General features: G+C 40.5%; 1 protein-coding gene across 1 annotated transcript; it reads right to left on the reverse strand.

The window, feature by feature from the left end:
* Positions 1-421: 421 nt before the first annotated feature.
* On the reverse strand, positions 422-19,298 carry LOC118245830 (cytochrome b-245 heavy chain). Its single transcript, XM_035542345.1, has 13 exons — positions 19,254-19,298; positions 17,097-17,192; positions 15,445-15,555; positions 12,220-12,304; positions 10,864-11,009; positions 9,882-10,072; positions 6,443-6,572; positions 5,698-5,790; positions 4,011-4,264; positions 3,554-3,716; positions 2,544-2,690; positions 1,264-1,388; positions 422-548 (listed from the first exon to the last, which is right to left on the reverse strand). The coding sequence occupies exons 1-13, from the start codon at positions 19,296-19,298 to the stop codon at positions 422-424; spliced, it is 1,713 nt and encodes a 570-aa protein (XP_035398238.1).
* Positions 19,299-25,731: the final 6,433 nt, after the last annotated feature.

The raw sequence follows: 25,731 nt of genomic DNA on the forward strand, positions 1-25,731 counted from the left end.
TCCCTGTATCCAGGATAAGCTGTCTCTTAATAGCAAGCATTATGCCAGAATACTTTATTGTTTAATAGCATTAAGCTTTCTCTGTGTGAATTGGTTCCCAAATGTATAGGGCTGCCTTGAACCTTCAGCAGTCATTATGAATAACAGGAGAATAAAGACAGTTGAGGGGAATTCCCCTCACACAGATGAAGAATAAATTTTTGCTAAATTGCCAGCATGTTGGGGGGTGGGTGGGCAGGCAGTGCACACTTTCTTAAAGTAAAACTTGACTCCTACTCTACTGCAGCGCCAGAATAATTCCAAAGAAGCAAAGGGATATGCATTTGTGTAACTGGGATTAGAAGCTGGGCTGTTCTTCCCAGAAAAAGAGATCCAGTCTTTAGACTTCGTATTGAATGAACGACTGCCACATATTTGGGAGTTAGAAATTTTCCTTGTTAAAGATGAAGTGTACTCCTCGTGGGTCAGCTTCCGAGTTACTGATGCTCTGCTTGTTGAGCGTGTCAGCTAGGCCCTCAGGTCCACATAGAAAAACACCTATTCTGGAACTGTTAAGAAAATGAAAACATGGTCAGGAACTAAATATAGAGCAGCTGGATGTTATTTGTGCATATCAATCTTATGTTCTGTAGCTGCAAGGTTTTTTTTTCCTCAGTCATGGGACTTAAAGGAGAACAGTATGTCTTCCCTTTAAAACTTATAACCGCTTCAAACTTGCAAGGCATTTTCTACTGCTTCTAAAGGAAATGGTGGGCTAAATCTCAACTCAGCAGAAGTCAGTGAAGACAATTCTATGGACCTCAGTGGAATCAATGAAGTAAAGCCTCAGAGTTTATGACACAAATTCTTGAAAGGGACTGTTCCATTTTTCCCACAAATTTTGGGTGCTCAGCCAAAGGCCATCTATCTATATATATATATAATTTTTTTTTTGAGGTAGAAGGTATTACTATAAGAGGTATTTAGAGGTCAAATGACGTTCCTATCTACTTCAGCTAGGAAGTTGTGATATGTTTTTTCTAAAACATCTGCTAGTAATTGCATACTGCATGAAGTACCTCACCAAACATGGATGATTTTTTTTAAGCTGTAGGTTAAAACAATTTGGTCAAGACTCGAGGTCATGTCCATGTCTGAAACCAGATTAGAAGATACTTGGAGATTGTTATTAAAATACTCTAAAATACTTTCCTCAAACATTATAAAAGGAACAAGATTGTGCTATTATGGCGTTCAGACAGAGGACTATCAGTACAGGTTTACCCTGGATTCTGCCTTGCAATGGTTTTGAACTCGTTTTCCCAGTTAGGTCTTCCATACAAGGTTTTCTGTTTAAGGCCTGTAATCACATCCTTCTCTTCTTCATGATGCACTACAAAATGAGTGGCCTGTGGGAAATGAAAGACAAAGGACAGCATCATGTCAACATGCACTGAATTACTTGCAAACCAAGAACATTCCTGAAGCATTTATGGCGTTTAGAAAGGAAAGTTAACATGAGTATAGTCCTGACTAGTAGTGTCCATCTCCCCTTTTCCCCCTGATTGGGTTATCTCAAGACTTAAAGCCATGAAGTGTTGAACACTGAACACACAGAAATTACATTTCTTTTGGAATGAACTGTTTTAGTCCAAGAACTGTAGAATAAAGCTGTAAATTAAGACAAAACTTCCCCTACAGTTACAATAATACAGCTCCCATGACCTTAATGAAGTCCTGCCAATTTGATCTCTGGAAGGTTTGATCCATATGAGGAGGTCTTGTCTACCTTCCCTGTGTAACTATCACCTAGACCAGCTAAGCTAAGTAGGGACAGGAAGAGGAGAAGAAGTGGTTAGGGCGTAAGTTCAACCCTTGCAGAGTTCTGCAGCACTATTATATGTCAAAAAAGTTAGAGCGGGAACTTTCTCCCAAAGCAAAAATTGTGTGATTTTTCTTCTTTCTTTCTTGTTTTTCCATTGTCTGTGTAAGGAAACTTCCTACTGTACTGCTACCCTATCCCTGTAGCAGAGCTATGGCACTTCAGGCACATGGCAAATTTTGCGAAGGTGAGACAAAAGTGAAGTAAAACATCATAAAAAGTAGCAGAGTGAGCACCTTTCCTGACTGAATCACACATTCTCAGGTGGGTCATGGAGAAGCGGCTCCTTTGTATACCTACAGCGCCCAACATACAAGGGATCAGATGGGAGAACTCATGAAGGCCCTGAAAAGAATATGCTGCCATTGCTCAAATCTTGTGCATTACCTTCTCCCAAATGCCATTAATTCTGCTTTAGGCAGTAGTAACTGCTTTAGAGACACTTGGATGGTCAGCTGAGATTGATGTTGTGATTAAAGACTACTTTCTGGAGTGCACAGAGAAAGTCAGAGTGTACATTAGCAGCTGATCTCATGTAATTTCTGATGGGTAATACCTATCTGCACCTAAAACCTCTGAGAGCCAGGTGGAAGCCCAGGATAATGGCTGTTCAAAAATTTAGCAAAACATAACACACCTGCCTCAGTACATAAGGCAGTGGTATTTTCTGCAGTGTTGTTACCTGAGATTCATCCCAGCCTGTAAGGTAGATGTTATAGCTGAGAAACTCCGCGTTATTTCTCTCCTGCATTTGAGTCTCCAGAGACTGCAAGAGGTCAGCAAACCATTCAAAGGCATGAGTGTCCCTGCAAAGCCAGTAAAAATAGATCTGGAAGAAACAAGAGTAAACTGTCAGGGGACATAGTCCTTTAGGTTTCCGGGTTTCTGTCTGCTGACTAAATAAGGATTTCAGAGTTGTTGTAGAAATTGCCCTGACCAGCTCAGTTAATGGGTAGGCAGTACTGAAGCTATTCAGGAGTTTTGACACTGGGAGGGTTGTGAAGCAGAATGAGCAACTGCAAGAACAAGGAAACATCTTCGTATTTGTCTTTCACTGGTGGGTTACATTTGTAGTTCAGGATGTTTCCCCAGTTGTATCCTTGTAAAACAGCTTGTTAGGACGTAAAATAATGACCTGGAGGTAGATTATATCTCCCTCTCTGCTGACGGGGAAGTTAAATTAAAGCAGGTAATGAAATCAGATCTGTCCTCTGGATATGCCCATAACGGTGGAGTGTGACCCCACACCTCTGTGCAGGGACTTTCCAGGCACAGAAGGCAAGAAGAGGATGGCAGCAGTGTGCTTCCACTGACAGTTGCTCTCTTTGTTGTTAGGGAAGACACACAATATTTGCATGGGCTGTAGTTAGTGCTTGGGAAGTATGGCATGTCATTTTGTATCTAGCATGGCTTGAATGGCACCTCTACCATAGGTGGAAATCCCCAGGACCACAGCCAGGATTTGCGTATAGGATTTTGCTCCAAGGGTATTTCTCTTTTCATTATTTTTAATTTTTTTTTTAAACTTTTGCTTCCCTGTCTGCTCCTCTTGTGAGATAACTGGGCTTTTCTTTCAGGATTCATACATGCTTGGAGCCAGATCCCTTTTCTGGGCCTGTTTTGATTTGGGCTGTCAGCCGTCCAACAACTACATGGGTTCTGGGAAATTTCTGTGATGAAGAGGACACGTACCTTCTTAAGTTTTAGGTTGGTCGCATCGTGGCAGTATTTGTACCAGACAGACTTGAGCACAGATGCAAATGGTGTGACCCCTATCCCAGCTCCAACAAGCATAACAGTTTCATAACTGAATACGTCCTCACTGGCGGTTCCAAAGGGGCCGTCCACAGCTATCCTGAAATCAAAAGTACTCTTAATAAATCAATAGTGAATATTTGTTAGCACCATTTAAAGTAACAGTAGAAAGGTAAAGTATTTGTCTGTTAAAATGCGTGTTTGGGCTGAATGCTAGAACGTAAAAGAAAAGGTGGATTTGATCATAGGAGGGAACTGGAAGGAGCAGTCCAAGGTCAGCATCTGTGATGGAAGTAGTTAAAGACTGTATCGCAGGTGTCACCAAACTGGCTGAGTAAAATTTAAAGTGTTTAAGATTTTGGTTGGCTTTATGACGGAGACTCTTTGTACATACTTGGGCAACTTCCAGGCCTCCTGGAATTCTTGCTTGTCACATCCGCAGGCATTGAACAAGCCCTCTGTCCAGTCCCCCACAATACGGACATGAATACTGAAGTAATCCTCTTCTGGGGCAGAGGTTAGAGTGAATGGATGCCATTCCAGTTTAGACACTGCTGGACATTTGACAAAAATGTATTGTCCGACCTCCATCTTGAAACCCTTCTTCATCATCTGGAGCTCAATCGTCTTGAAAGGATGAATCACCACCTACAGTAAGAGGGACAAGGGGAAAAAAAAGACAAAAGGAAAAGGTTGTCTTCCCTGATCACTGGTTTTATCTATGTCCTTCATCACCAACATCACCCTTTCCTGTGAAGGCAAGGAAAGCAGGTGAAATTTTGTTCCCAGTAAAACTGGGAGTGAGAAGCAATGCCTGACAGCCAGGTGAAAGACTGCAGAAGATGCTGAATTTTTGGCTGAGGTACCTTTTTCACAGTCTACTTGCAGTCATTCCAAAAGGGACAGGTCACACTGGCACATCTTGTAACACGTCACCAGATCTGTTTGCATGTTGTTAATTCTAGGTGCACCGTACACAGTGGCACAGTGTTAATGAAGCTGGATGTATGTATCAACAAAGAGCTATCACACAGATAGGGAATTAGACAGATAGTACCACTGGAAACTGAAGTTTTCATTTTGTACCTGGATGGGAACTATAGTTGTGCCTATTGTACCTATATTTAGCCAAGAATTAACAGTAGGAATATGCTAGAAGCAAGGCTAGCATTTCAGTCACTGCAATTTTTTAATTCTAAAGTCATCTGCCAATGTTATTTTCAGTTTTTAGAAGAGAATCAAGTCTCTCTGTTTATTAATGTAGGTATCATTAATAGTGCTCAGCATTGTGGAAGAAACTTCCTGCCAACAGGGAACCAAGCAGGCACAACAGACATATTATGCAGAAATAGAGAGATTTTGGTAAAATTACTATAAAGTATGCAAGAGTATAAGAGCCTTCCAATATGTCAGCATGGTGCTAGGGAGCAGTAGAGGCATCTACTATGATCCCCCAAATCCTGCTATGACTTGAACAGGGTAGGTCCATGAGATGCAACACACTGCCATGTGAAGAAATTATGTTGGGAAAGGCCAGGGGAGTTTTTATATTTTTGAGTTTGATGCCGTGATAATTTGCCTATCATACTTTCAGAACCAGCATTAGTATCTCTGCAACACACCATGGGGACCTACCACCTAAGCTCAACATTAGCTTTGGTTGTACAAAATAGGTACCCCTTAATTCTCTTACTCAGAAGACATTTGTTCTGCTGAAAAATCCGAATTCCTAAATATCCAGGTAGTTTTGAAAACAAAAATTTGTTATCCTAAATTACTCAGAAGGCTGTGGAATATTTACATTGGTGAGCATTTCCCTAGATCTGAAGAAAAATAATTCTCTAAGATTCAGTCCGGTGCCTTAGCTATCTTCTTCCTGCACTCTTTTAAAGACCGGCTTGGAGACAACTATGCTTAGATGTTAGTGGTTAGTATTATTTTTGCATGTTAGCACCCAGGACACACCTGAGATGTCTTTAATTGACTACATTGTGTGATGTGTTGGCACTGCTGGCTTCGCTGCACCGTCTGGAAAAATTGGTAATGTTTTGCCCAGTGTTAAGCATAGCATCAACACATACCTTTGTGATAACAACCTTCTGCTGTGACCTCCAAAACCGCACCAACCTCTCACAGAGGTACAAAAACATGGGACCTACTACCCACTTCCATGTCTGTTAACAGAATAAAATGAGAAGTCAGATCATGAAGATGGCAACTTACATTACACTGAATTCTGGAAATGCTATTAACAGGAGTTAATTTAAGTTACTTATCAACCAGAGTAGGGAAGCCTTAAAATATATGACACCTTCAAAATAGCTTCTGCTCAGAGAGAGAATTTCTTTCCTTGTTGAGAATTGCAGTTGGATTTTTAATGGATACAATAGTTATAGCAATGCACTTTCCTATGGGTGATTTTGTCTCTACTTTAAAACTAAGGTAGCTAGGTGAAATGTGGAATAAAACTCTCAATGTGTTACTGACTCAGGTCTGTATTACTGCAGGGAAGTTTTCTGTTAACAGCTCTATCTGAAACATGAATGAAAGCCAACCTGGTTAGTTGGTAAGAGCTGAAGTTTCAGCTCTTGATGTCTGGAGACAATCATTTTCTGTTAATGATTATCAATCCATTAATAATATGAAACTATTATGTGGATTATAGCACGTTTTAGGAACCTCCAGAAGCCGCAAAATACATTTTCGTAAACACATATTGCTTTACGTAAAGTAAGCTGCTTTCTACAGTGACTGTATACATTATTTAACAAAAAGTAAACTCTAAACATTTTTGATTGGCTTTACACTCAAAACAATTGTTCTTACCATAGGAGGATTCCCTGAAAACTGGGGGATTGGGCAAGCTCCTTTTCTCCCCCAGTCACTGAAGTTCTTATAGCAAATCTCTGGATTATGTTCAGCCAGACTCTCAGCAGTCTGTCCACGTACAATACGCCTGAAAAAAATTGCAAAACATTAAGGGAATGAAATGTAAATGAACCTACTGTCATGAACTGTCACTTATTATTATTCTGTTTATGTACTATTCTATTTCCGTGAAGTTATGGACTTCTGCAGTGCTAGTGTACCTTTTGATTCAGCTCTACTGCTCTGACCAACCCACAAAATTCCTATTAAAATGATAATAATGAGGAGGAAAGTTTGTAGGGGAAAATACCAACAACAAGATCAGATGAGGAACTAAGGGGCATGTTCATTATCATTTCCAGTACGTGGTCACAATAGGAAAACTTCATTCTTTTCAAAGCAATCCTACTTTTTCCTTCAATAAGAAAAACAAAATGGAGTGCGCTCAATAATCAGTTTCCTAGTGATTAGTGCAGGAATTATTACTGTTATTTAGCTTAGAAATCATAGAGAACCCTTTCCAAAGTACCTCCTTTGATACTTTCTCTCTCTTTAAAGCTGCATAGTAGATGTTCAGTTGGTGTGAATGGGCACAGGTCCCTCTGGCTCAAAGGAGCTACGCCAGCCAAACCAGTTTATGTCAGTTGATGATCTTGACTCTGTATTCTGGCTTGTGCTTTGTTTTGGTTTGTTTTGGTTTGTTTTGGTTGTTTGTTTTATTATAAAGAAGCCTGATTGCTCCAGTTCTAGCTTTCCAGTAGCAGAGCTGGTGCTGGAAGAAAATTTCAGTTTTGAGGACAAAAAATATATTCAGATCTTGTTCATTATTTCCTGCCTCTGTGTGGAGTTTTACCAACTTTAGGGCATGAGAGAGTCCCCAGAATGATGGTAATTAGTAGGATGAGGGTGATAGCAAAGAAATGCAGATTAAGATCTGATGACTCTCCCTAGCAATGGTCTGATTCAGGTTGGCTTTAGGCCAATATGATCCTGTTGATATTTTCTTTCCATGACTTCTCTTTCTGTGTTTCAAGATCAATTTCCTTGAACTAAACTGTGTTTCTTATCTTTCAACAAAATTTGGTATCTAAGTTAAAAGTGTATCTGGCTTTAAGTGACAAACGTATCAGAGGATTATTACAATGCCTGTGCACAATCTTGAAAGTTAAAAGATTTCACTGCTGATAGATACTACTAACGAATCGCTTCCTCATTAAGGGTTTCATTAACATCCTGCCTGAAAAATAAAGGGAAAGAATGACACTGTCCTAGGAGCATCACGAGTTGCAGTTTGCAGGATCACCAGTTGCAATTCACTTCCCCACTAGTGACAATGGCTTCAGTGGAGCCGCCCTCTGGGTTGATTTACGGGAACAGGAGGAGCCCATTTGCTGCCTGTTTTCTGACAACCCTCACCCCCATCACTTAAGGGAAAGAGTGGGCCTGGTGGTTTTTGCCCTGCCCTACAATCCACTCAAAGTTTGACAATGCTGGGAGCCTGTACAAGAGAATGAAAACAATTATTTTCACTTACTGTGCAATGTAGATGCTCTTCCAGTACTGAAATTAAGCTTTCAGTAATATAGCCTTATAATTACTTCTTTTTTCTGCTACAAGTCTTACTTTAACTTCCAAAGCAGGGTGATCTGAATCTCTGTACTCTTTCCTCTTTACTACAAGGGGAAGGTTTGGACTTTCGTCTGTGACGTAACTCATGTGCAAAGAATATTGGTAATGGAAAAATGCTTTAACAGCTTGTAACAGACAAGAATCTGCCCCCTTCTTTCCGTTAACTATATTTGCTTCAGTTTTCTGTATATACATATGTATGTACATATACCTATGTATGACACAGCCTTCTCTTTTGAGATACGATACCTGTCTCTTTCAAACATACAACTTTGAGAGTGTCAGATCATACTTATTTCATAACATCCATCTTTACACATCTAAGATTCCTTCCTTGAGCATAGAAAGACCATCCAATATTTTTTCAGTATAGTATCATTTTCTCTAAACTCAAAATGTCTTTTGCTTTTAAGGCAAAATACGATGGAGCTATCTTTGCCTGAAAGTGATCTAACACCTATCCTGCATATGACTAATGGCCACCCTGAGTTCACTGCCAGAAATCATCCTTCCCACTACAGATGATAATATTCCTGTGTTTATCTCCTCCCAAAGTCTAGCTGAATCTCTATGACAACCACATTGACCTCTACTGCTGCCCAAACTCTTCGTATTTTCAGTACTGTGTTATTAAAATGAAGAAGGTATAGTCCACATCCAAGTAACCAAAAAGTCAACTTTTATGAAATACATGCTACTCACTGACTGCTAGAAAGAGCAATGCTTGCTTTCTGATAGCATTGTGTAGTAGCTGCTGACAAGTCTGGACATTTTGTCGGTAATTATATGGTGTTTGCTGAAGGAAACACGAGCCATTTGTTCTTTTCCTTCAATGTTTTACTCAAACATTCTTCTTGTTTTGGAAGTTGAAATGGACTATCATGCTGCTGATGATCCTCCTCTGCCTTCTATTTTTGCTCTTCCTGTTGTAGTCTCATTTCTGTCTTTTTTTTTTTTCTAGCACTAATGGACTAAGAGGAAGTGTTGTTGAATAGTCATTTTTGTTGGGCATTTTTAAAGGACACTTTCCAGTGCTCTGAATCCTTAGCTATTTTTAAGGTAATAACACCCAGAATTTCATTTTAAATGGATAAAATAGTATAATTATGAACTATGAAATGTGGCTTGGATAATTTAGCTTTTTTTTTTTCTCTAAAAAAAATTCAACTAAAGTTCATTTTTCTAAGAGGTAAAATTGCATATGCATAGTCCTAAAATTGTTTCAATAGGCTATTCAGATAATTCAGAAGGTATGGAATGAACTAACTGTTGGAAAAGAAGATGTTTGGCATTTAAAAGTTACAGAAACTCACGGCTGCCTGTATTTGAGCCGCAACAGCTAAAAATCTATTATGAAATGCTAAAACCCCCAAAACTCATCCAAGTCTGAAAGATAAATATGTGTTGTTATAGTTATCATTTATCCCACAAAATCCTAGGCCTTATGTTATTACTATTCCTTTTAGGACACAAAGATAAAGTAAGAATTAGAAACTGGAGCCTTGGAAAAGAGCTTTCCAGTTTAAATATCAGAAAAAGTTGGTTATCAGTGAACTGATATGCCTGACTCTCATAAGCCTCATGCACGTGAATAACTTGTTGCATGCATCTGAGGGCCTATTGGCCTCAGAACCCGTATTGGCACATCATTACCATAAAAAATAACTGCTGTTTAGTGACTAAAGTCTCTATATACATCTGTGGGTAGAGAGCTTTAAACTAAAATATAGTAGTTATCATGTATTGTGTGATAAATGCAAATACTCACCCAGCACCATGGATGACAAGGCCAATAAAGAAGATGACAAACAGATGATGTGTGTACCAAAATACTTCAAAATACGACCTTCTGATGGTTTTGGTGGACGACGTGATGATTAGTATGAGGGCCAGAGTGATGATAACACCAGTGAGACCAGCCAAGTATGTGAAAGCCACATATAAGCCCCCCATGGGATTCTGTAAAATAATTGAACACATTGGTCTAAGGAAGAGACTGCATCAAAGCTGAGCCAGCTGAACCACCAGCCTGTCTCCCTTGCCAAATTCTTTATCTTGTTGCAAATCTTTGTCATCTTCTATGAATTTGCCAACTATGTTTTGAAAACCCACTCCGTTTTTGTTTTACTGCAAATGTACTCTTACTACAGTAAGTGGAAGTGGAGATAAAGGATTTTCTACCTATTTGCACGCCAAGGACTGTTTCTTACTCTGCCACTGCTCAGCACTAGGGGCTTGGGGAAAAGAAAGATTTTTGCGTAACTCTGTTTCTAGAGCTGAGGTCCTACATCCATATTTAGGAAGCTAAATTAAAGCTCTCATTTTTAGTGGTGTTGTGCAGCTCTGGTTCTCAAAACTTATAAGTATGTCAGACTCTTGGTGCTTCTGAGGAATGGGGAGATTTCTTTTTTCTTTTTTTTTTTTTTCCAACGAGAATTTAGGGAGCTCAAGGTCAAAACGTTTGCTTTGATTTCTGTCTGCCTAATCAGAAGACTTCTTTACAGGGCATTTGTTTTTATGAAATGTTTTAAAACTACTTTGAAATCCTCATGTGAAAAGATATAAAGTATTATCAAAAATCAGCCACACTATTATTGACCAACATAGGGGAATGAATTACAAAAGACTGTTCTGCAAGATGGTTCAAATTGCAGATTGTGTACTCCAGAAATAGGAAATCTGCTGAGATATTCTTACATGATTACCTAGATGAATGGAATAATGATTCTTCACAGCCTGATGTCACTTACCGGAATAGTTTGCCTAAAAAAATTGACATAGCTTTCTCCTGGATTATCACCAAGTTTCGAGAGCACAGTTGTCAGAGTTTCTTTCTCTTCAACACGTGCTTGCACGCTCCACTCTACATTGAATAAGTGTGCAATGGTGTGAATTGCTAGGAGTGACAGGAAACAAATAATTAGGGTTAAGCACAGGGCAAGTACTCAGTGTTCTGGGGTAACATTTGGGTGAACACTGTAACGTTTCTCGACAGCAGCTTAGAACCTTTGCCACTCTCACCCTCTTCATCACAATTTCAGATCACTGATGTGTGTTATTGCTAAAGCTTCACCATCTGAAGTTTACATCTTTTACTGGGTAGAGGAAGGAAAGAGGTAAAGGGAAAACGTTTCTAGAACATCTTTGTTCAACAAAGGCTTTCAGCAATTCAAGTTGAAGAGCAGTGCCCTAATTTTATACTTGGGATGGCTTAAATTATTTCTCAGGATCATACACGAATTATGTAGAAGAGTGAAGCAGTGAATCTGGATCACTTTGGTGTCAGATTTGTTAGGGTTTCTTTGCTCTTCTGTTTGGCTAACAGTCATTAGTAAAGTTTTTGCGGGGCTGGACTTGTCCATAAACTAGTACACCTGAAGTGTTTCACATTATTTTCACTACATGTTATTGCAGGGGTTAGCTATACAACACTTCTCAAATATTTTCCACTTTTATATCACTGGATAAATCAGGGCCTGACAGGTGCAGATCTCACATCCCTGAACAATTCCTCTCTGCTGCAGACCACTTCTGTGACCTTACATAAACTGAATTGCCCTGTTCCTTTCCTGTGAAGTGGTGATCTCAAGTAATCTCCTAAGTACTTGAATACTTTTCTAAGATATATGATTTGTAGGATACTTGAATTGAGAAGTGACAAATTTTTTGGAAAAAAAAAGATAGAAAACCTTTAGTTTACCTAATAACACATAAAACACGAAAATAATTCAACGTCCTGCCCAAGTTTATACAACCCTTTCTTTAATAATTTCTATTATTTTTTTCAGATGTACCAGCTAACTTATAAGCCTAAACAAAAAATATAGCTAGAGTACCTGGTTCTCAAGGCATTGCTAAATACCCTTTATTAATCAGTGCCATGAATTTTGCTAACAGTGCAAGAGAAAGGTATCATTTCTTACTTATCTTTTGTTCTCTGCCAGTTGCAGATTAATGACTGAAAACTTTTAAGCCTTGATACATGCTGACTCCTTTAGGTTAATGAAATCAGCTCTCTGCCCATATCCATAAGAACTTGAATCCCACCTGAATTTTGCCTAAAATGAAAAAGAAAGCAGTAAACAAAGAAACATTTGAGTACCAACCAGTATGAAGGGCGATCATCCACGCCACCATTTTGTGAAAGGTGAGGTTCCTGTCCAGCTGTCGTCTGACACGGGTAGAGCAACACTTTGGGGATGAAGAAAAAAAGTATTTGCAGACTACTTGTGATGCCTTTGCGTACTTATTTAAATGCAGGGAAAACAAAAACATAAACAAAAATGGAGGCCCTAAGCACAACAATTGGTCACATTGGTGGTAAAGAATATTTAGGAATTCAGAATTCCTAAATATAAACAAAAATATATCACTCCATACTTAAGAATATAATAATAATATTATATTTTAATATGTCCCATTGAAACAAAGTATATGATAATGAGAAAAAAATAACATGCAGTATGGCAAGAATATGTCTTATCTGTGTTAAATTTAAATTACGTGTTATAAATGGAGGGAATCATCACACTCTGCCATGCCAAGACAAGGTTTTCGTAGGGACTTAGGTTGCCAGCTAGCATCAGGTTCCTGTTGTGGTTCACACTGTAGAAATGGACTGTAAAGCCTGGCTATAACTGTCATCTCAGAGAACTTCCACTCCAAACACAGCAGTCACTTATGTTCCTAAGTGATTCCTTCCCCAAAATGCTGGGTGTACTTGCCAGACATTCATTTGCAAATTGTCACTGGAGTTATCCAAAGGGAAACAGGAATAAATTAAAAAAAAAAAAAACAAAAAAAAAACCTCTCTGCTAAGAAAAGCTGAAGAACTTGGCTCTTAAGAAGAACAGAATGATATTTTCAATAACGATTATGACAGGTGCCTAAGAGACACCATCTACATTGCACTGTAGTCAGTGGGAGTTCTATAAATTAAAGTTCTTGTAAAGCTAGCATTTATTGTCTCCACACAGTAGAAAGCATAAATATCCTGTGTTGTGTCCTTATATTGCTTTTGCTGACTGCCAAAGGTAACAAAACACTAAGCAAGCTAAAACATTATATGCCTTGGAACCATATAAATGTTTCACACAACAAATTAAGAGAGATAAAAATTTTCTTCGAAGTGCTTGCTGGACATTAACTTTGTAGACAGTCGGGTAAAGTATCTTCCCAGCTAACAGGGTGGATCTGATCATTCCAGATCATTGCTTTTTTTTTTTTTTCCAGCTGTGACTTTGATTAAAAGACAAACTTTAACACTACTGCAATGACTTCAGTGGACTATAACAACAGCCAGAATAAATTTGGCCTTCTCTGCATCATGTGCCTTGAGATATAATTAAAAGGCTTGTAGAATAAAGAGTAGTACAGCATGGAGGTGCCCATCCTGCTTTTCTGCCTTGCAAAAAGCAGGTAGGAGCACCAGATCTTGCTGTTTAAGAAGTTTAAGACCAAGCAATAGCAAAATGCTGTAGTTAAGTTCAGTAGTGAGGCTCATTAACAACAGCAACGAATACAGCAATAAAGGGCATGCAAAAACAACACAGCTGCTGTTCTTTCAATTAATAATAAACAACTTTGTGGTGTATCATTTCTGGGTAGCAGAATGTAAATGGCAGGAGTTTCCATCACATTCCTATTGAGCAATTCACCCCTCTGCCTAACCCCAATGGCATTGCTACTGGAAAGGCCACTACCCCTTCAGTAAGTTACACAATATTTAAAAATCCTGATTTTCTTATGAGATCCTCACAGGTTTTACTTCCAGAGCATAGCTAATTAGACAAAACAGCAGAACAACCATAAACAGCTGTACCACTGCACCATGGCCACCACCGTCCTGTCCCTACCAGTGGCACACTAAGCTGTGCATGTTTTGCTTAAGGTATACAATTACCTGCTTCCTGATGTAATACAACACATTGCTATAGATATATTCTATAAAATTGATTTATATCTATAAATATATTGTGTATATAATATATAAATATACAAATATATAAAAAGCTATTGAGATTTATTGCAACAGGCGACTGAAGTTAAACAAACTCCAAACAGTCTTAAAATCCTATTTTATGTCCCTCCCTCGTGTCCTTGCACATCCTCAGAGCCCTGAGCTTCCTCACACAGCCTGGTGCTGTCAGCTGCAGGCAGGCAGCAGAAATGAAGCTGTAGATCTCTACATGGTTCCAACTTGCAAACTGCAAGAGATGAGCAATTCAGGACAAGAAGCATTAAGACCCAGTTGCAATACAATTCTCAACCCTTGGAATCAGTTTTTAGCATTCCAGTTATGTTTCTGAAAATGTCTTCAGCTTTTTCATTGCTTTGAACTCAGAAGACTTCTTCCCAACCTGCTTTCAGCCCAACTTTGGACAGCGTTGGAAATACAATTTAGGAGCTTAATGTGGCAGAAACAGCTCACTTTTTCATCCACACTGATTGTCAGAGTATATGTACTAAATGAGTGTACACTGTGGGTTGTCTCTGATTATTTTCTTACGTGTTCCCTCAGCTGACAAGGGTCATCCATTTTGTATTAATAAGGTTTGCAACTTGTAGATCCCTTTGGAGGCCTAATAATCATAGCTACGGAATAGAAGCCTTTTTTTAGTATGCCTGAATAAAATTATTTTATCTTTCTGTCTGCATTATTTCTGCTGTAATAGAGATCTAGATTTCAGTAGATACAGTCAGGGCTATCATAGAAAGCCACCCCAGATATCACCTAGAATTGGTTGTCCTTTTTCTTAGTGGTGGTTCCTTTGTGTTGTGCATAACATACCTATTTGGGAGCTAAAAATGGTCAAAAGGCTGGTGAACTATTTCATTCTGAGATAGAAATGCAATGCAGAAAAGAAAGAACGTAATTTATGAACCACTTGAAAAGTCCCATTGTAAGTCTGTGAAAGCATACATTTGCTGTAAGACCTGAACATGCACAGACAGAAGACATGGGTTAATTTCTCCTACTATAAATGGGTATTGTATCATTGACAAATGAGGCAAATATGTGTGAGCATCACCAGTGGTGTCTGGCAGACAGAACAGGGTCTTCTCATCCAAGGCAGCATGATGCCCAGAAGGCAAGAAAAAAGGGAAGAAGTCTAAGTCAAGGCTAAGTATCTCAACAGAGCTTTAGGCATACCGTTGGTATAGAGACCTCAGTCTTGCTCATAGCAAAACTCTGGCCTTCTCTACTTCTTCAGAGAGGACATCCCCAAATAACAGTGTATTTGGGGAACTTGGACTGTCACTTGGGCGTATTTGCAAGGCTACTTGGGTTATTATCTTTCATAAATTTTGAAATTCTTTCTTCATCTTACCGCACTTGATCCTCTGAGGAAGGAGAGCAAGTTTCGACATACTGGCAGCAGAATCAGCATGCAGTTGAAATTCAGACAAGCTGCAGGAGCCCTTGCCAGAGCCAAGGCATGCTGTAATTGGAGAGATGCTATTATTAAATGAACTACCTAAGACGTTATCCAGGAGACAGATAAGCAGAGATTTCATTTATGTATTATATCACAACTATTAATGAGTGTGAGATCTAGAGTTAATTAACAATGCTTGCATTTCAGAGTAGCCATGCTCTGGCCTAGTTAGGGGCACATATGCAGAAAGAAAACTTTCCTCCAGACAGACACCTTCTATGCCCAGTTTTGAAATAACATGGTTGTATGAAAAGCTCCCTCTCAGATCTGACAGTTGGTGGCCGAGCACAAATGCAAGTTTAAGCCATCAAGAGAGTTTTCTGTCCCAACGCTATAAAGAAAGATACCCTGCTGTGGTGTCAGTTGGCTGAGGGTTAGGACAGACAGAAGGACAGCTTAAAAGGGAAGTGGTTGAGTGTTCCAAAAGACAATAGGAGTGGATCAGGACTAGTCTTTCTTGTAATTAACATTGATATCAATGAAGCTTTGTTTTGCTCATAAAGCTCATTTTAGCTTCAGAAGGTTAGTGCCTAAGGCTCCTGCTCTCACCTGTCCCTTGTGTGTGCACCTTTGTCAGTAAAGAGAGTCTAGGGAAATTCATTGCCCCATCTTTTAGACATGTGTTCCCTTGATGTTGATCTTCACATCCTGAATAATTTCAAATTTTGACAAAGACAGTTTGGAAGGAGGCGTTAGTGACCATATTAATCCAAACACACTGAAGGGAAGAGAAAGTGTGTGCTCTCCTTGCATTGATTGGGACCCTTTCAAGTTTCAGAACACAGTAAGAGTAAGTGACTTGGGATTACACTGAGCTCTAGTTACCCATGCACAGGTCTGTGCCCTGACAACAGAAGGCAGAATTCGATCCATAGATCTGAAGCTATATGCAAGAGCAATATTTCCTGCTTGGTTGAATTAAACCATAGATTTGCAGAGCTTTTACAAAATGCTGTGTACTGTAATTTGAAGCTGAGAGTGATTTTTGTGTCTGTGATCAGGCTTTTAAATTATATGAATAAATGAATCTTCTCTATTGGCCATGACCCTTGGTAGTTTTGGAAACACCTTCATAGTTGCACACATACTGTTGCATCAACCAGTTAGGTTATATTAAATAGCCCAGGGTCCAGGATCATGTGACTGCTTTTCACACACTTGATGAATTATGATTGCTTTTCAGAGCTGATAACTATGTCAAATATTCAGGCTATGAAAAAGGGAAAATGGTTGCACAATAGTTCCAATGGCAATATTTTATTCATCTTCTGCTAAATAAAGTGGCAGTCACACGTTTACTTTAATTATCAGGAGAATAATAGTTACCTGGAAACACCTTTAGGATGAGATCTCTCTATTTTGCATACCAGCTTTCTATTCAGAAGCACTGGATGTCTGTCTGCATTATCTGTTTACGTGTGAATTTAACTTCTACATGAACCTGCTGCTCCAGCAACTTGATCCTGTTTCAGTCACAAAAAAATAGGGAAAAATGCTATGTCTATGCTCAGTCTATGCCAAGATAATGTATGTTTTGTACTTACGCCAAGGAGTTCTCTGGTGTAGAAGAATTTTGGTGGGAGATCATACGCAAGATAGAACCACCAAAAGAGGAAGACATTTAACCCCAGCCACACAAGCTGAAAGAGAAACAAAGAAGAAACTTTACAGTTTGTTGTTAAAGATCATATAGCTGAATCTACACAGTTCAAAAAATGGTCAATTAGTTCATTGTGCTTCTATTTGCAGAGTTAGGTGTGCTGCAGGTGGAAATGGGCTTTAAGGAGCACAGGAGTGGCAATAAACCAAAACACAGATAATGGTAGCTGAAACTTTTGCATAGTTTGAAGGACTTACAGTTATGTAAGGACTGCCATGTTACAGGTGTCTCGCTAAGTCTGTGAGTCTAGATAAATCTCCAGACATCATTAAAAGTTCCAAATGGCAGTTTGCCTGAAAATGTCCTTCCCATGCAGCACAAGTCCAGGAAAGTGAAGGGATTTCCATCAGCGTAAGGCAGGATATGGGAAATCCCCAAATCCTCATTACAGAATTAATCTAATCTCAGGATTAAATGCTCTTGAATACGTGTTTAAAGTGTCAGTGTGCCAGTCCCATGTACAGTAGCCTGACAGCGTGCCCAGCAGGCTGACATGTTTGGTGTGATCCTTGATGGATTCTCACAGTCCTTGGTGCTGACCCATACAGAACATGGAAAGTTAGGGGCCATCCATACTCTTCAGCTAGGGCCAATGGAGATTGAGTATGGTGGGGTTAAGGATGCTATGTGTCTGTTTTTTTGAGGTAAATCAATACAAACTGTGGCTGTGCTGTTCCTATCAAGCACCGGACATCCCTGTAGCTAGTCAGCATATAATAAAGCCGTAGTGAACAATGCAGAATACTTTGGTAAGGAAAGTGAACTGTCTGTCTACTTAGCTGCTTTCTTTACTGGTGACTCCTTTAGTTTGTTTCCCTACTAGCTAACCTTGTATACCCCTGAGACTAAAAAAGGAAATAAAAAAAAATCCTACTTGAACAACCTAATGGCCTCTTACTTAATTCTGTTAATATTTCAGTTCTGGTGGAAAAAATATGCCCGAATTCACCTCTTGGTAGTTTCAACTTCCTCAACTCACTGTGGGTGACAGGAAACGTAGTTACTCCTTTTCAAAGCACTGAAGTGCTAATGCTTTGTTCCTAAACTAGAGCTAAGCATCTACAATGTCATATGTAAGTATCAATTGTTCACAGCAGCAGAAATACATTTTTTGAACAAAGACATTCACATTTCAGTCACCACAAATATAGATTGTCTATGTCTTTTTTGCATTACTTTCAGTATTTACATACACTAACCCCCCTTGGCAGAAATCCCATAAATGGTGTTACATTTTTATTGTATATATTATATAAAATAATATTATCATATCATATCATATCATATACCATATCATATCATATATCATATATGCACATTAAATACTGTATATGCGTAGCTCTTGTATCATGTTGATGTGAAAAAAAAGCGAATGCTGAAATACTTTCTTGTCCCTAAGTTTTCTCCAAGGAGGACTGCCTTGCCTTAGTGTTTGGCTCTTTTAAATGGGAGTGAGATTTCTGGTACTTTTAAATCTAGCTTGGAATGAATTTAACCTACTTCCACAGCTACTCCATGTAAGCTATATACAAACTGAGTTCAAATGGTAGTTGTCCTAACAAAGGATTCATGAATCTCTACTCTAAATTCTGGAATCTGACTCTAATACTAATTTTGTATCCTCAAGACATGTCCACAGTGCTTTCAGTTACATCTACTTTTGTTTACAAAAGTGCGAGAAAGGCTTGTTGTTGTGATTGCTTTCTATTTTTGAAGTGCACATGGTTAACAGTGATATGTAATGTTATTCTTTTTCCTTAAGTCACTGTTGCATCCAAATAAAATAGATACTTACATTTATTTCTAACAAAGAAAAAGAAAGTTAACATATGATCATTTCTAAATTGACAATAAAGCCGACCGCAATCAAGATACCAGACAGGGCTCCTAAAACATCATGTTCTTGAAGTGTGTCACTGCACTTGCTGCCCTAGTTTCAGAATAATCAGATAAACCATTCACTGACACAATGAGATCTGGGTATTAAAACTTTCTGTAGAACTTTCTAATGGATACAAATCACAATAAAAATTGTACTTACAACAACAAAGATGGACAGTCCTTCATTCTCCACCCAGTTACCCATGATTGCCTCAGACGAGAGTGCACAACAGCCCCGTTCTTTCTGGGATAGTGTCTCTGTCTTCTCTCATAAGGAAGTGAGAGCAGAAGCTTGCAGCAACCTGTTTCCTTTCTCATTCATTTAGGAAATAAGTTAACCATTGAATCATATCCATAGTTCAATTTCAAACATGTTTCTACCACCTTTACATATAACTTTTCATAGCTCATACATATATAAACCATTGAAATAATCTTTTCCTCATGATACAGAATTTGGATAAAATAAATAACATAACTGGTGAGGTTTTCTGCTGAAAAATATATTGCCACTTTATGTAACTTTTAATGCTGAAGTGTAATACACAAGGCACAGAACAGTCATCTCCTCCCCAGCCTTGTCTTTTTTATCACCTCAAGTCTGAGTTGCCATTCCTGCAGATCCCTTTTGATAAATTACCAATAGAATTATTTATCTTTCAGTAATTTAATGTTCTCAGAAGCCTTCAAATGTAATCTAACACGCCTCTTGTCTGGGACATACATGCAAACCTTGCCATTTCCTCTTTGCTCGGGTCAAAAGTGAGGACGTGTCACTTGACAGTCTGTTTTTCATATCTGGTACTCTCACACAGTTCCAGCCCTGGGAATCCTGTCACTATGTAAGAAAAAAAAAAAGTAGGGTAAACATTTTGCTTCTGTGATTAGAGAGAAGAAATGGAAAATCATCCATATGTATTTTAGAGCTTGTAAGCCCATGGACATTTATCCCAAGTGTATTCATTTAAAAATGTATATATATATTTGTGGGAAATTAGTGATTCTGAATGTTTTGCCTCTGTGGTATCACAGTTCCCAAACCTGCAATAAAGAGTGCAGAAAGATAGACTGGAGGAGACTTTGGGATTAAGAAAATACATCTTTTGTCAAGGTACAGGCCCTAGAGAGGAGAAATCCTTTTACACATGCCTCATGCTCACGTTTTTCTTCAATTCCACCTATTGCACCACAGAAATACAGATCTCCTCCCAAAGTGACTGACACAAGTCTGTCTGATTTCCAAGGAGGTGAGATGTATGGATGGATGATGCTAATGCACTCTGCAAAGATCTTTTTAAACTTTAAAAGCTATGTCCTTCCCTTCCCTTCCCTTCCCTTCCCTTCCCTTCCCTTCCCTTCCCTTCCCTTCCCTTCCCTTCCCTTCCCTTCCCTTCCCTTCCCTTCCCTTCCCTTCCCTTCCCTTCCCTTCACAGAATCACAGAATCGTCTAGGTTGGAAGAGACCTCCAAGATCACCCAGTCCAACCTCTGACCTAAAACTAACAAGTCCTCCACTAAACCATATCACTAAGGCATTCTTCCCAGCATTATACAGAATGGTTTGGCTTGTGATCTCTCTCTGCCAGAGCCATGCCGTGTGGTTCTGCTTTCTCCAATCCTGCAGAATTTCACGGCTTCCCAGAATTTCTTTCTGGGAGGGCCAGGTGGGGCCTTGCACAATACTAACAGTTGTAGAGCACAGGGCCATTTTCAGAGGCTTGATCCTGCTCTTACTGGAGTAAATAGCAAGCTTCTTATCACACTTGTATAACTAAATTTCTTGGGGCCTGATTCTGGCAGTGATGGGACATTTGGTCAGGATGTAAAACTGAAGATGAGGGCACCCAGCACAATTCCCTGTGCTCTTGCTGTTTTCTTCCCGTCTCTACTTCCAGCATACTGCCCTTATTAAATTTCTCCTGGAGTATGGCCTCTGTAAGGTGACATAACTGGGACTTGAACAAAAATCCACTGCAGAAACAACCTCAAACATTTCTAAACAAAGCTATCTGAGTGATAGAGATGACTTTTGAATTACTATTTCTTGATCCATAGTGGCTAAAATGTAGCCTTGTTGAGACCAGCCCTCCTTCACAACTTCTTCACAACGGCAGGGCTGTCGGTATTTTAATCATCTTCCTCCACAGAAGCCTCCCAAGTTTCAGTAACTGAAAACAAAATCCAGTCTTCAACACCTGTGCAGTGGGGTTTGCAACAACTTCATGTGACGAGCAATCTCTGTGACGAGCCAGGCTCTCCCATGGTATCAGTTGCTTTGATAGCCCTGCGAAATGGATGCCAGCAGAGGCTCTGCTCCCCCATACCTGGCTCATGTTTACAGAAGAAGCCTTTGGGAGCTGAACAGCTGGAGTGGTCGGGGAAGGAAAGGAGTCAGAAAGACTCGGGGATGTCTGTTCTTGCTGTCAAGACTAGCCAGATCTCCCCGCCCAGAAACAGCAGTGCTATCACTCCATTTTCTTCCCCAGTTCAGGCCAAGTTACTTGTGGCCTCTACAAACAAGCGTGGGCAGCCAGGATGCTCTGAGCTTTGGCAGCCCTGGCTTGCCTGGCAGCTCCTCAGACGCTGCAGCCACTGAAACATGGGCTCACTGCCTCAGGAGGTTTCTCAAGGGCCATAAACCCAGCGGGGGCTGATCCGAGATCTGTCACAGCGGTCACAAAGCTTAATATCCTCTTGGCAGCCTGAGTAGCAGCCATGAAACAGAATATATTTTAGCTGCTCCAAGCCTAGCAGATATCAAATACTCACAGTTTATCTCACTGCCTGAATTGAAAAGAAGGGGTAGAGGTCTTGGATCTCTCGATGTTGTGTTTTGTGCCTCACTGATGCTTGGAAGCTTTGCCATTAATGTGAAAAGCGACAGCACAACACGCAGCTGGCTTTGCCTGGTTTCTGTACGTAACAGGTGTGAGAAGAGCTGGTATCAAAACCACCCACACGTCACCCTTGATTTAATTCTGATGCTTGGACCTTCTGAACACGTTAAATATCATTGGTGTAATATTACCAAGACTTGCTGGTTTTGTACTTTGGTCTAATTAAAATAAAAAGCATCATGTACAAGAAAAAGCACCACTGGCAACTGTGTATTAACCATTATGTAGGAGTGTGTTAAACTGAAGTAAGAAAAACTTGAATACGTTTTTCTTACTCTGTTTCTAAAATTTCTTTCAAGGTCGTTAATTATTCACATCATTTTTCATCCTTCTTTTAAGTGTAAAGTTCAGTGAACAGTGGTCCTTTCTCAGTGTGACAGTTTGAAAAAGTAAGTCTCAGTCTTCTTCATTTCTTTGCAGTAATTTTACCCCCTTGCTTAGGAGGTTACTTCAGTTTCTCTGCTGATCTGTGCAATAGTGTTCTGTTCTTAGGCTGAAATCTTTACTTTGAATGCTGTGCAGCCCTTGTCACTCAACCTTCCCTTCATTCTACACCAAAAGAGGTAGAAGTGGAAAAAAAATCTTGTCAAGATGCCTTACGTGAAGGCTAAAGCCCCATCCTTAACCTTGTATCCGTTCCCAAATAGCATAATTTCTGGAGCTTTCTCTGCTGCACCACACTTAAGACCTGCTTTCACACAGTCTTAAGTTATCACTGTATTGACTTCCCTTCACTCAGGGGAATGACATAGTCTGAAACTCCTTCCTTTCTGTTTTGTTTACAAGGTAAATTATTCCATGCTGAGACCATGACAGAAAAGTGCATAGATGTGAGCCAGGAAAAAAAAAAGCCAGTGAGACTTCAGTGAGGACTGGCAGATCCTTCTATATATTTGCCTAACATTACCACTGTCAGTGTTGCTCTCTGCTCCTGTACTTCGCCATGCTGCATTTTGCAATGACCATGTCAGGCCCATGTGCTAGTATTCAAAACATCCAAGTACGATCAATACAATACTGGCCATATCAGCCCTAGCTTGTAGTCAAACAGCACAAAATAAGTCAAAATGTCTGTACACTGCTATGTTGTTGGAAGGAAGATCAACCACCAGTGATGCACCCTAAGTACAGAAAAAAAAAAAGTTATCATATTAAGCTGGCAGTAGTTTCCAGGTAGAGGCTGTAGTAAGCATAGCATTAGGATAGCATGACCTCCCATGCATAAAGCCAGAGGCCGAAATAACCCAGCTTTGTGTGGGACTGAGGAGGAGGAACCCCAACTTGCAGCCTTCAGGCAGGCTCCCAGGCTTTATGATCTGCCAGTCCGGCTCTGGGACTGGCACACGGCCAAGACCTATTTGCTGCTCCCTGTGCAGCTACTTTTCACGTTTTCTCCCGTGCTCTCACCACCTACTGCCTAGGAGGGGTTCAACCACCCAGGGCCGGCCGACCGAGGGCCTGCAGGCGGCGGGGAGCGGCTCGGCACCGCCACCCGGCGGGCACAGGAGGCCCTCGGCCGGGCGCCGGGCCCCTTCCCGCCCGGGCCTCGCCACCACAGGCACCTGCCCTTTGGTGTCACGCCCGCTTCAAGCCATGCTTGCTTTCCAAAATTCCTCTCCTGCTCCTATATGTCAGCCCTGGGATGTCATCTCCCATTTCTAATTAGCAGCTCACAGGTTGGGAAGGGACCTCCAGAGATCAATTGGCCCAGCTCTGTGCTTCCAGGCAGAGCCGTGCTGCTCCTGGCGTGCCTGCCTTGCCACATCTAGATGCAGAAATAAGTGAGGTGCACGGCAGAGCCTGCAGTGGGCAGAGGAGTTAAAAATGTCTGAGGGGAGAGGTCTGCTCCGATTGTGTCAGTGAAGCAGGCCAGCACACCAGTGAGAGTTGTCTGGATCTGTGTGTATGGCCTTTTTCATGGTCCCTGGACCGATCCCTGCAGTGAATCTCCCACAGGGTTAGGGATGTTAGGGTTAGGGATAGCTCTGAGGAGAGACCTAATCTTTGCTGGGGCACATTTTGATTCATAAAGCTAACATGCAGTCTTTCTTCAAGACACTGGGGAGTCTGTGAAATTTTACTTTTTTAATCCTTTTTCCTGTAAAAGTTATATAAGAAAATGAGTCCACTGACAGTAAATGTAAGTTTACATTTTGTGTTAAATGTCAACTGTCAGGGATCTGCACTTCCACTGGGAAATATTCCAGGAGATGAGAAATCAAACAAGAATGAAAGTCACAGGTGTGAAATTTAGGTAAAATATCAGCACAGTGGCAGTTCACTGCCCACTATGGTCTACAATCTCCAGGCAGCAGCTTTTTTTTTTTTTTTCTCCTGTAACCAAAAATACCACTTTCTCAGTGTTTCCCTTAGGATTCCATCTCTGGTTCACATGGGCTGACCTTTGCAGCTGTAGATCTGATCCTAGAGGCATCTGAAAACCTAGCAGACTTGACTCATCACAAGTCTTTTGGTGTTAAAGAGAGGCAAGCTGCCTTGTGACATGATTTCCCCGTTGTAAACATCTATCACTTTTCTCTCATATTTGACTTTGAAAACCAATTTTTGAAATTAAGACTGTCTTCTTACTGCATGAGTAAACCATACAGAAAATTTGGGGTGCTGCAGCTATAAACACGTTCATATCTACTGTCACTTCTAATGTAGGGATCACCTGCCTCTGCTACACAGCCTCTGCTGTAGACGCTTCCCCTCTCCTGAGGGGAAAAGACAAGGCAACAAAACATCTGCTCTGAGGAGTTCAGATGTCTGCAGTGCTGTGCTGAGAGAAAGGAGTGGGCAGGAGGGTGAATTAGTGCCAAGACACAGAGAAGTTACTCAGGAGCTTCCTGGGAATGGTCTGAGCAGTGCAGCATCCCCACTGGAGGTGAGTTGGGACCAGGAGCTCTGGCACTGTGGTGGCCCACCGACCATGCGACACCCACATGCACCTTGAGCACAGAGGCAGCTTGGGAGCATGCATGTGCATACAAGAGGCCTCTCTTCCCAGAAGGGTCTATAATCCCAGGTGTCCTGGTTTTGGCTGGAATAGAGTTAATTTTCTTCATAGTAGCTAGTGTGGTGACATATTTTGAATTTAGGATTGAATAATTCTGATAACACACCAATATTTCAGTTGTTGCAGAGCAGCATTTGCACAGAGCCAAGGACTTTTTGGCTTCTCACACTGTCCTGCCTGTGAGGAGGCTGGGGGTGCCCAAGGAGCTGCGAGGGGACACAGCAGGGACAGCTGGCCCACACTGGCCAGAGGGATGTCCCATACCACCTGGCATCATGGTCAGCAATAAAACTGGGGGAGTTGGCAGGGGCGCTGCCACTGCTTGTGGACTGGGTGGGCATCAGTCAGTGTGTAGTGAGCAGTTGCATTGTATGTCACTTGTTTTGTGTATTCTTTTATTATTATTATTTGCCTTTCATTTTCTGTTCTCTTAAACTGTCTTTATCTCAACCATGAGTTTTACTGTTTTTTTTTCCGATCATCTCCTCTGTCCCACTGGGAGGGAGGAAGGTAGTGAACAGCTGTGTTGTGCTTTGCTGCCTGTCAGGATAAACTACAACAGCAGGTCTAAGGTGTACCTGCAACATGATACAGCTTTATCTGTTGGCTAACTGGTTGTCCTAGTGGCTGTGTTGCCGCAGAGGAAGAAATAGTACCAATATAACTACACAGCCATAGAAGTATTCTGGTATCCTCCTGTATGCACATGAACAGCATATGTCC

This window comes from Cygnus atratus, chromosome 1 (assembly GCF_013377495.2).
Source record: "Cygnus atratus isolate AKBS03 ecotype Queensland, Australia chromosome 1, CAtr_DNAZoo_HiC_assembly, whole genome shotgun sequence".
Taxonomy (NCBI): domain Eukaryota; kingdom Metazoa; phylum Chordata; class Aves; order Anseriformes; family Anatidae; genus Cygnus; species Cygnus atratus.

What these genes read in the sequence shown, in the direction of transcription:
- LOC118245830 (XM_035542345.1), bottom strand. Translation starts at nt 19,298, where the DNA reads ATGGGTAACTGGGTGGAGAATGAAGGACTGTCCATCTTTGTTGTT. An exon ending in ACACCAGAGAACTCCTTGGC is followed by an intron (nt 15,556 to 17,096) that starts GTAAGTACAAAA and finishes CTCCAATTACAG; the next exon opens with CATGCCTTGGCTCTGGCAAG. An exon ending in CTTGTCATCCATGGTGCTGG is followed by an intron (nt 6,573 to 9,881) that starts GTGAGTATTTGC and finishes AATTTTTTTCAG; the next exon opens with GCGTATTGTACGTGGACAGA.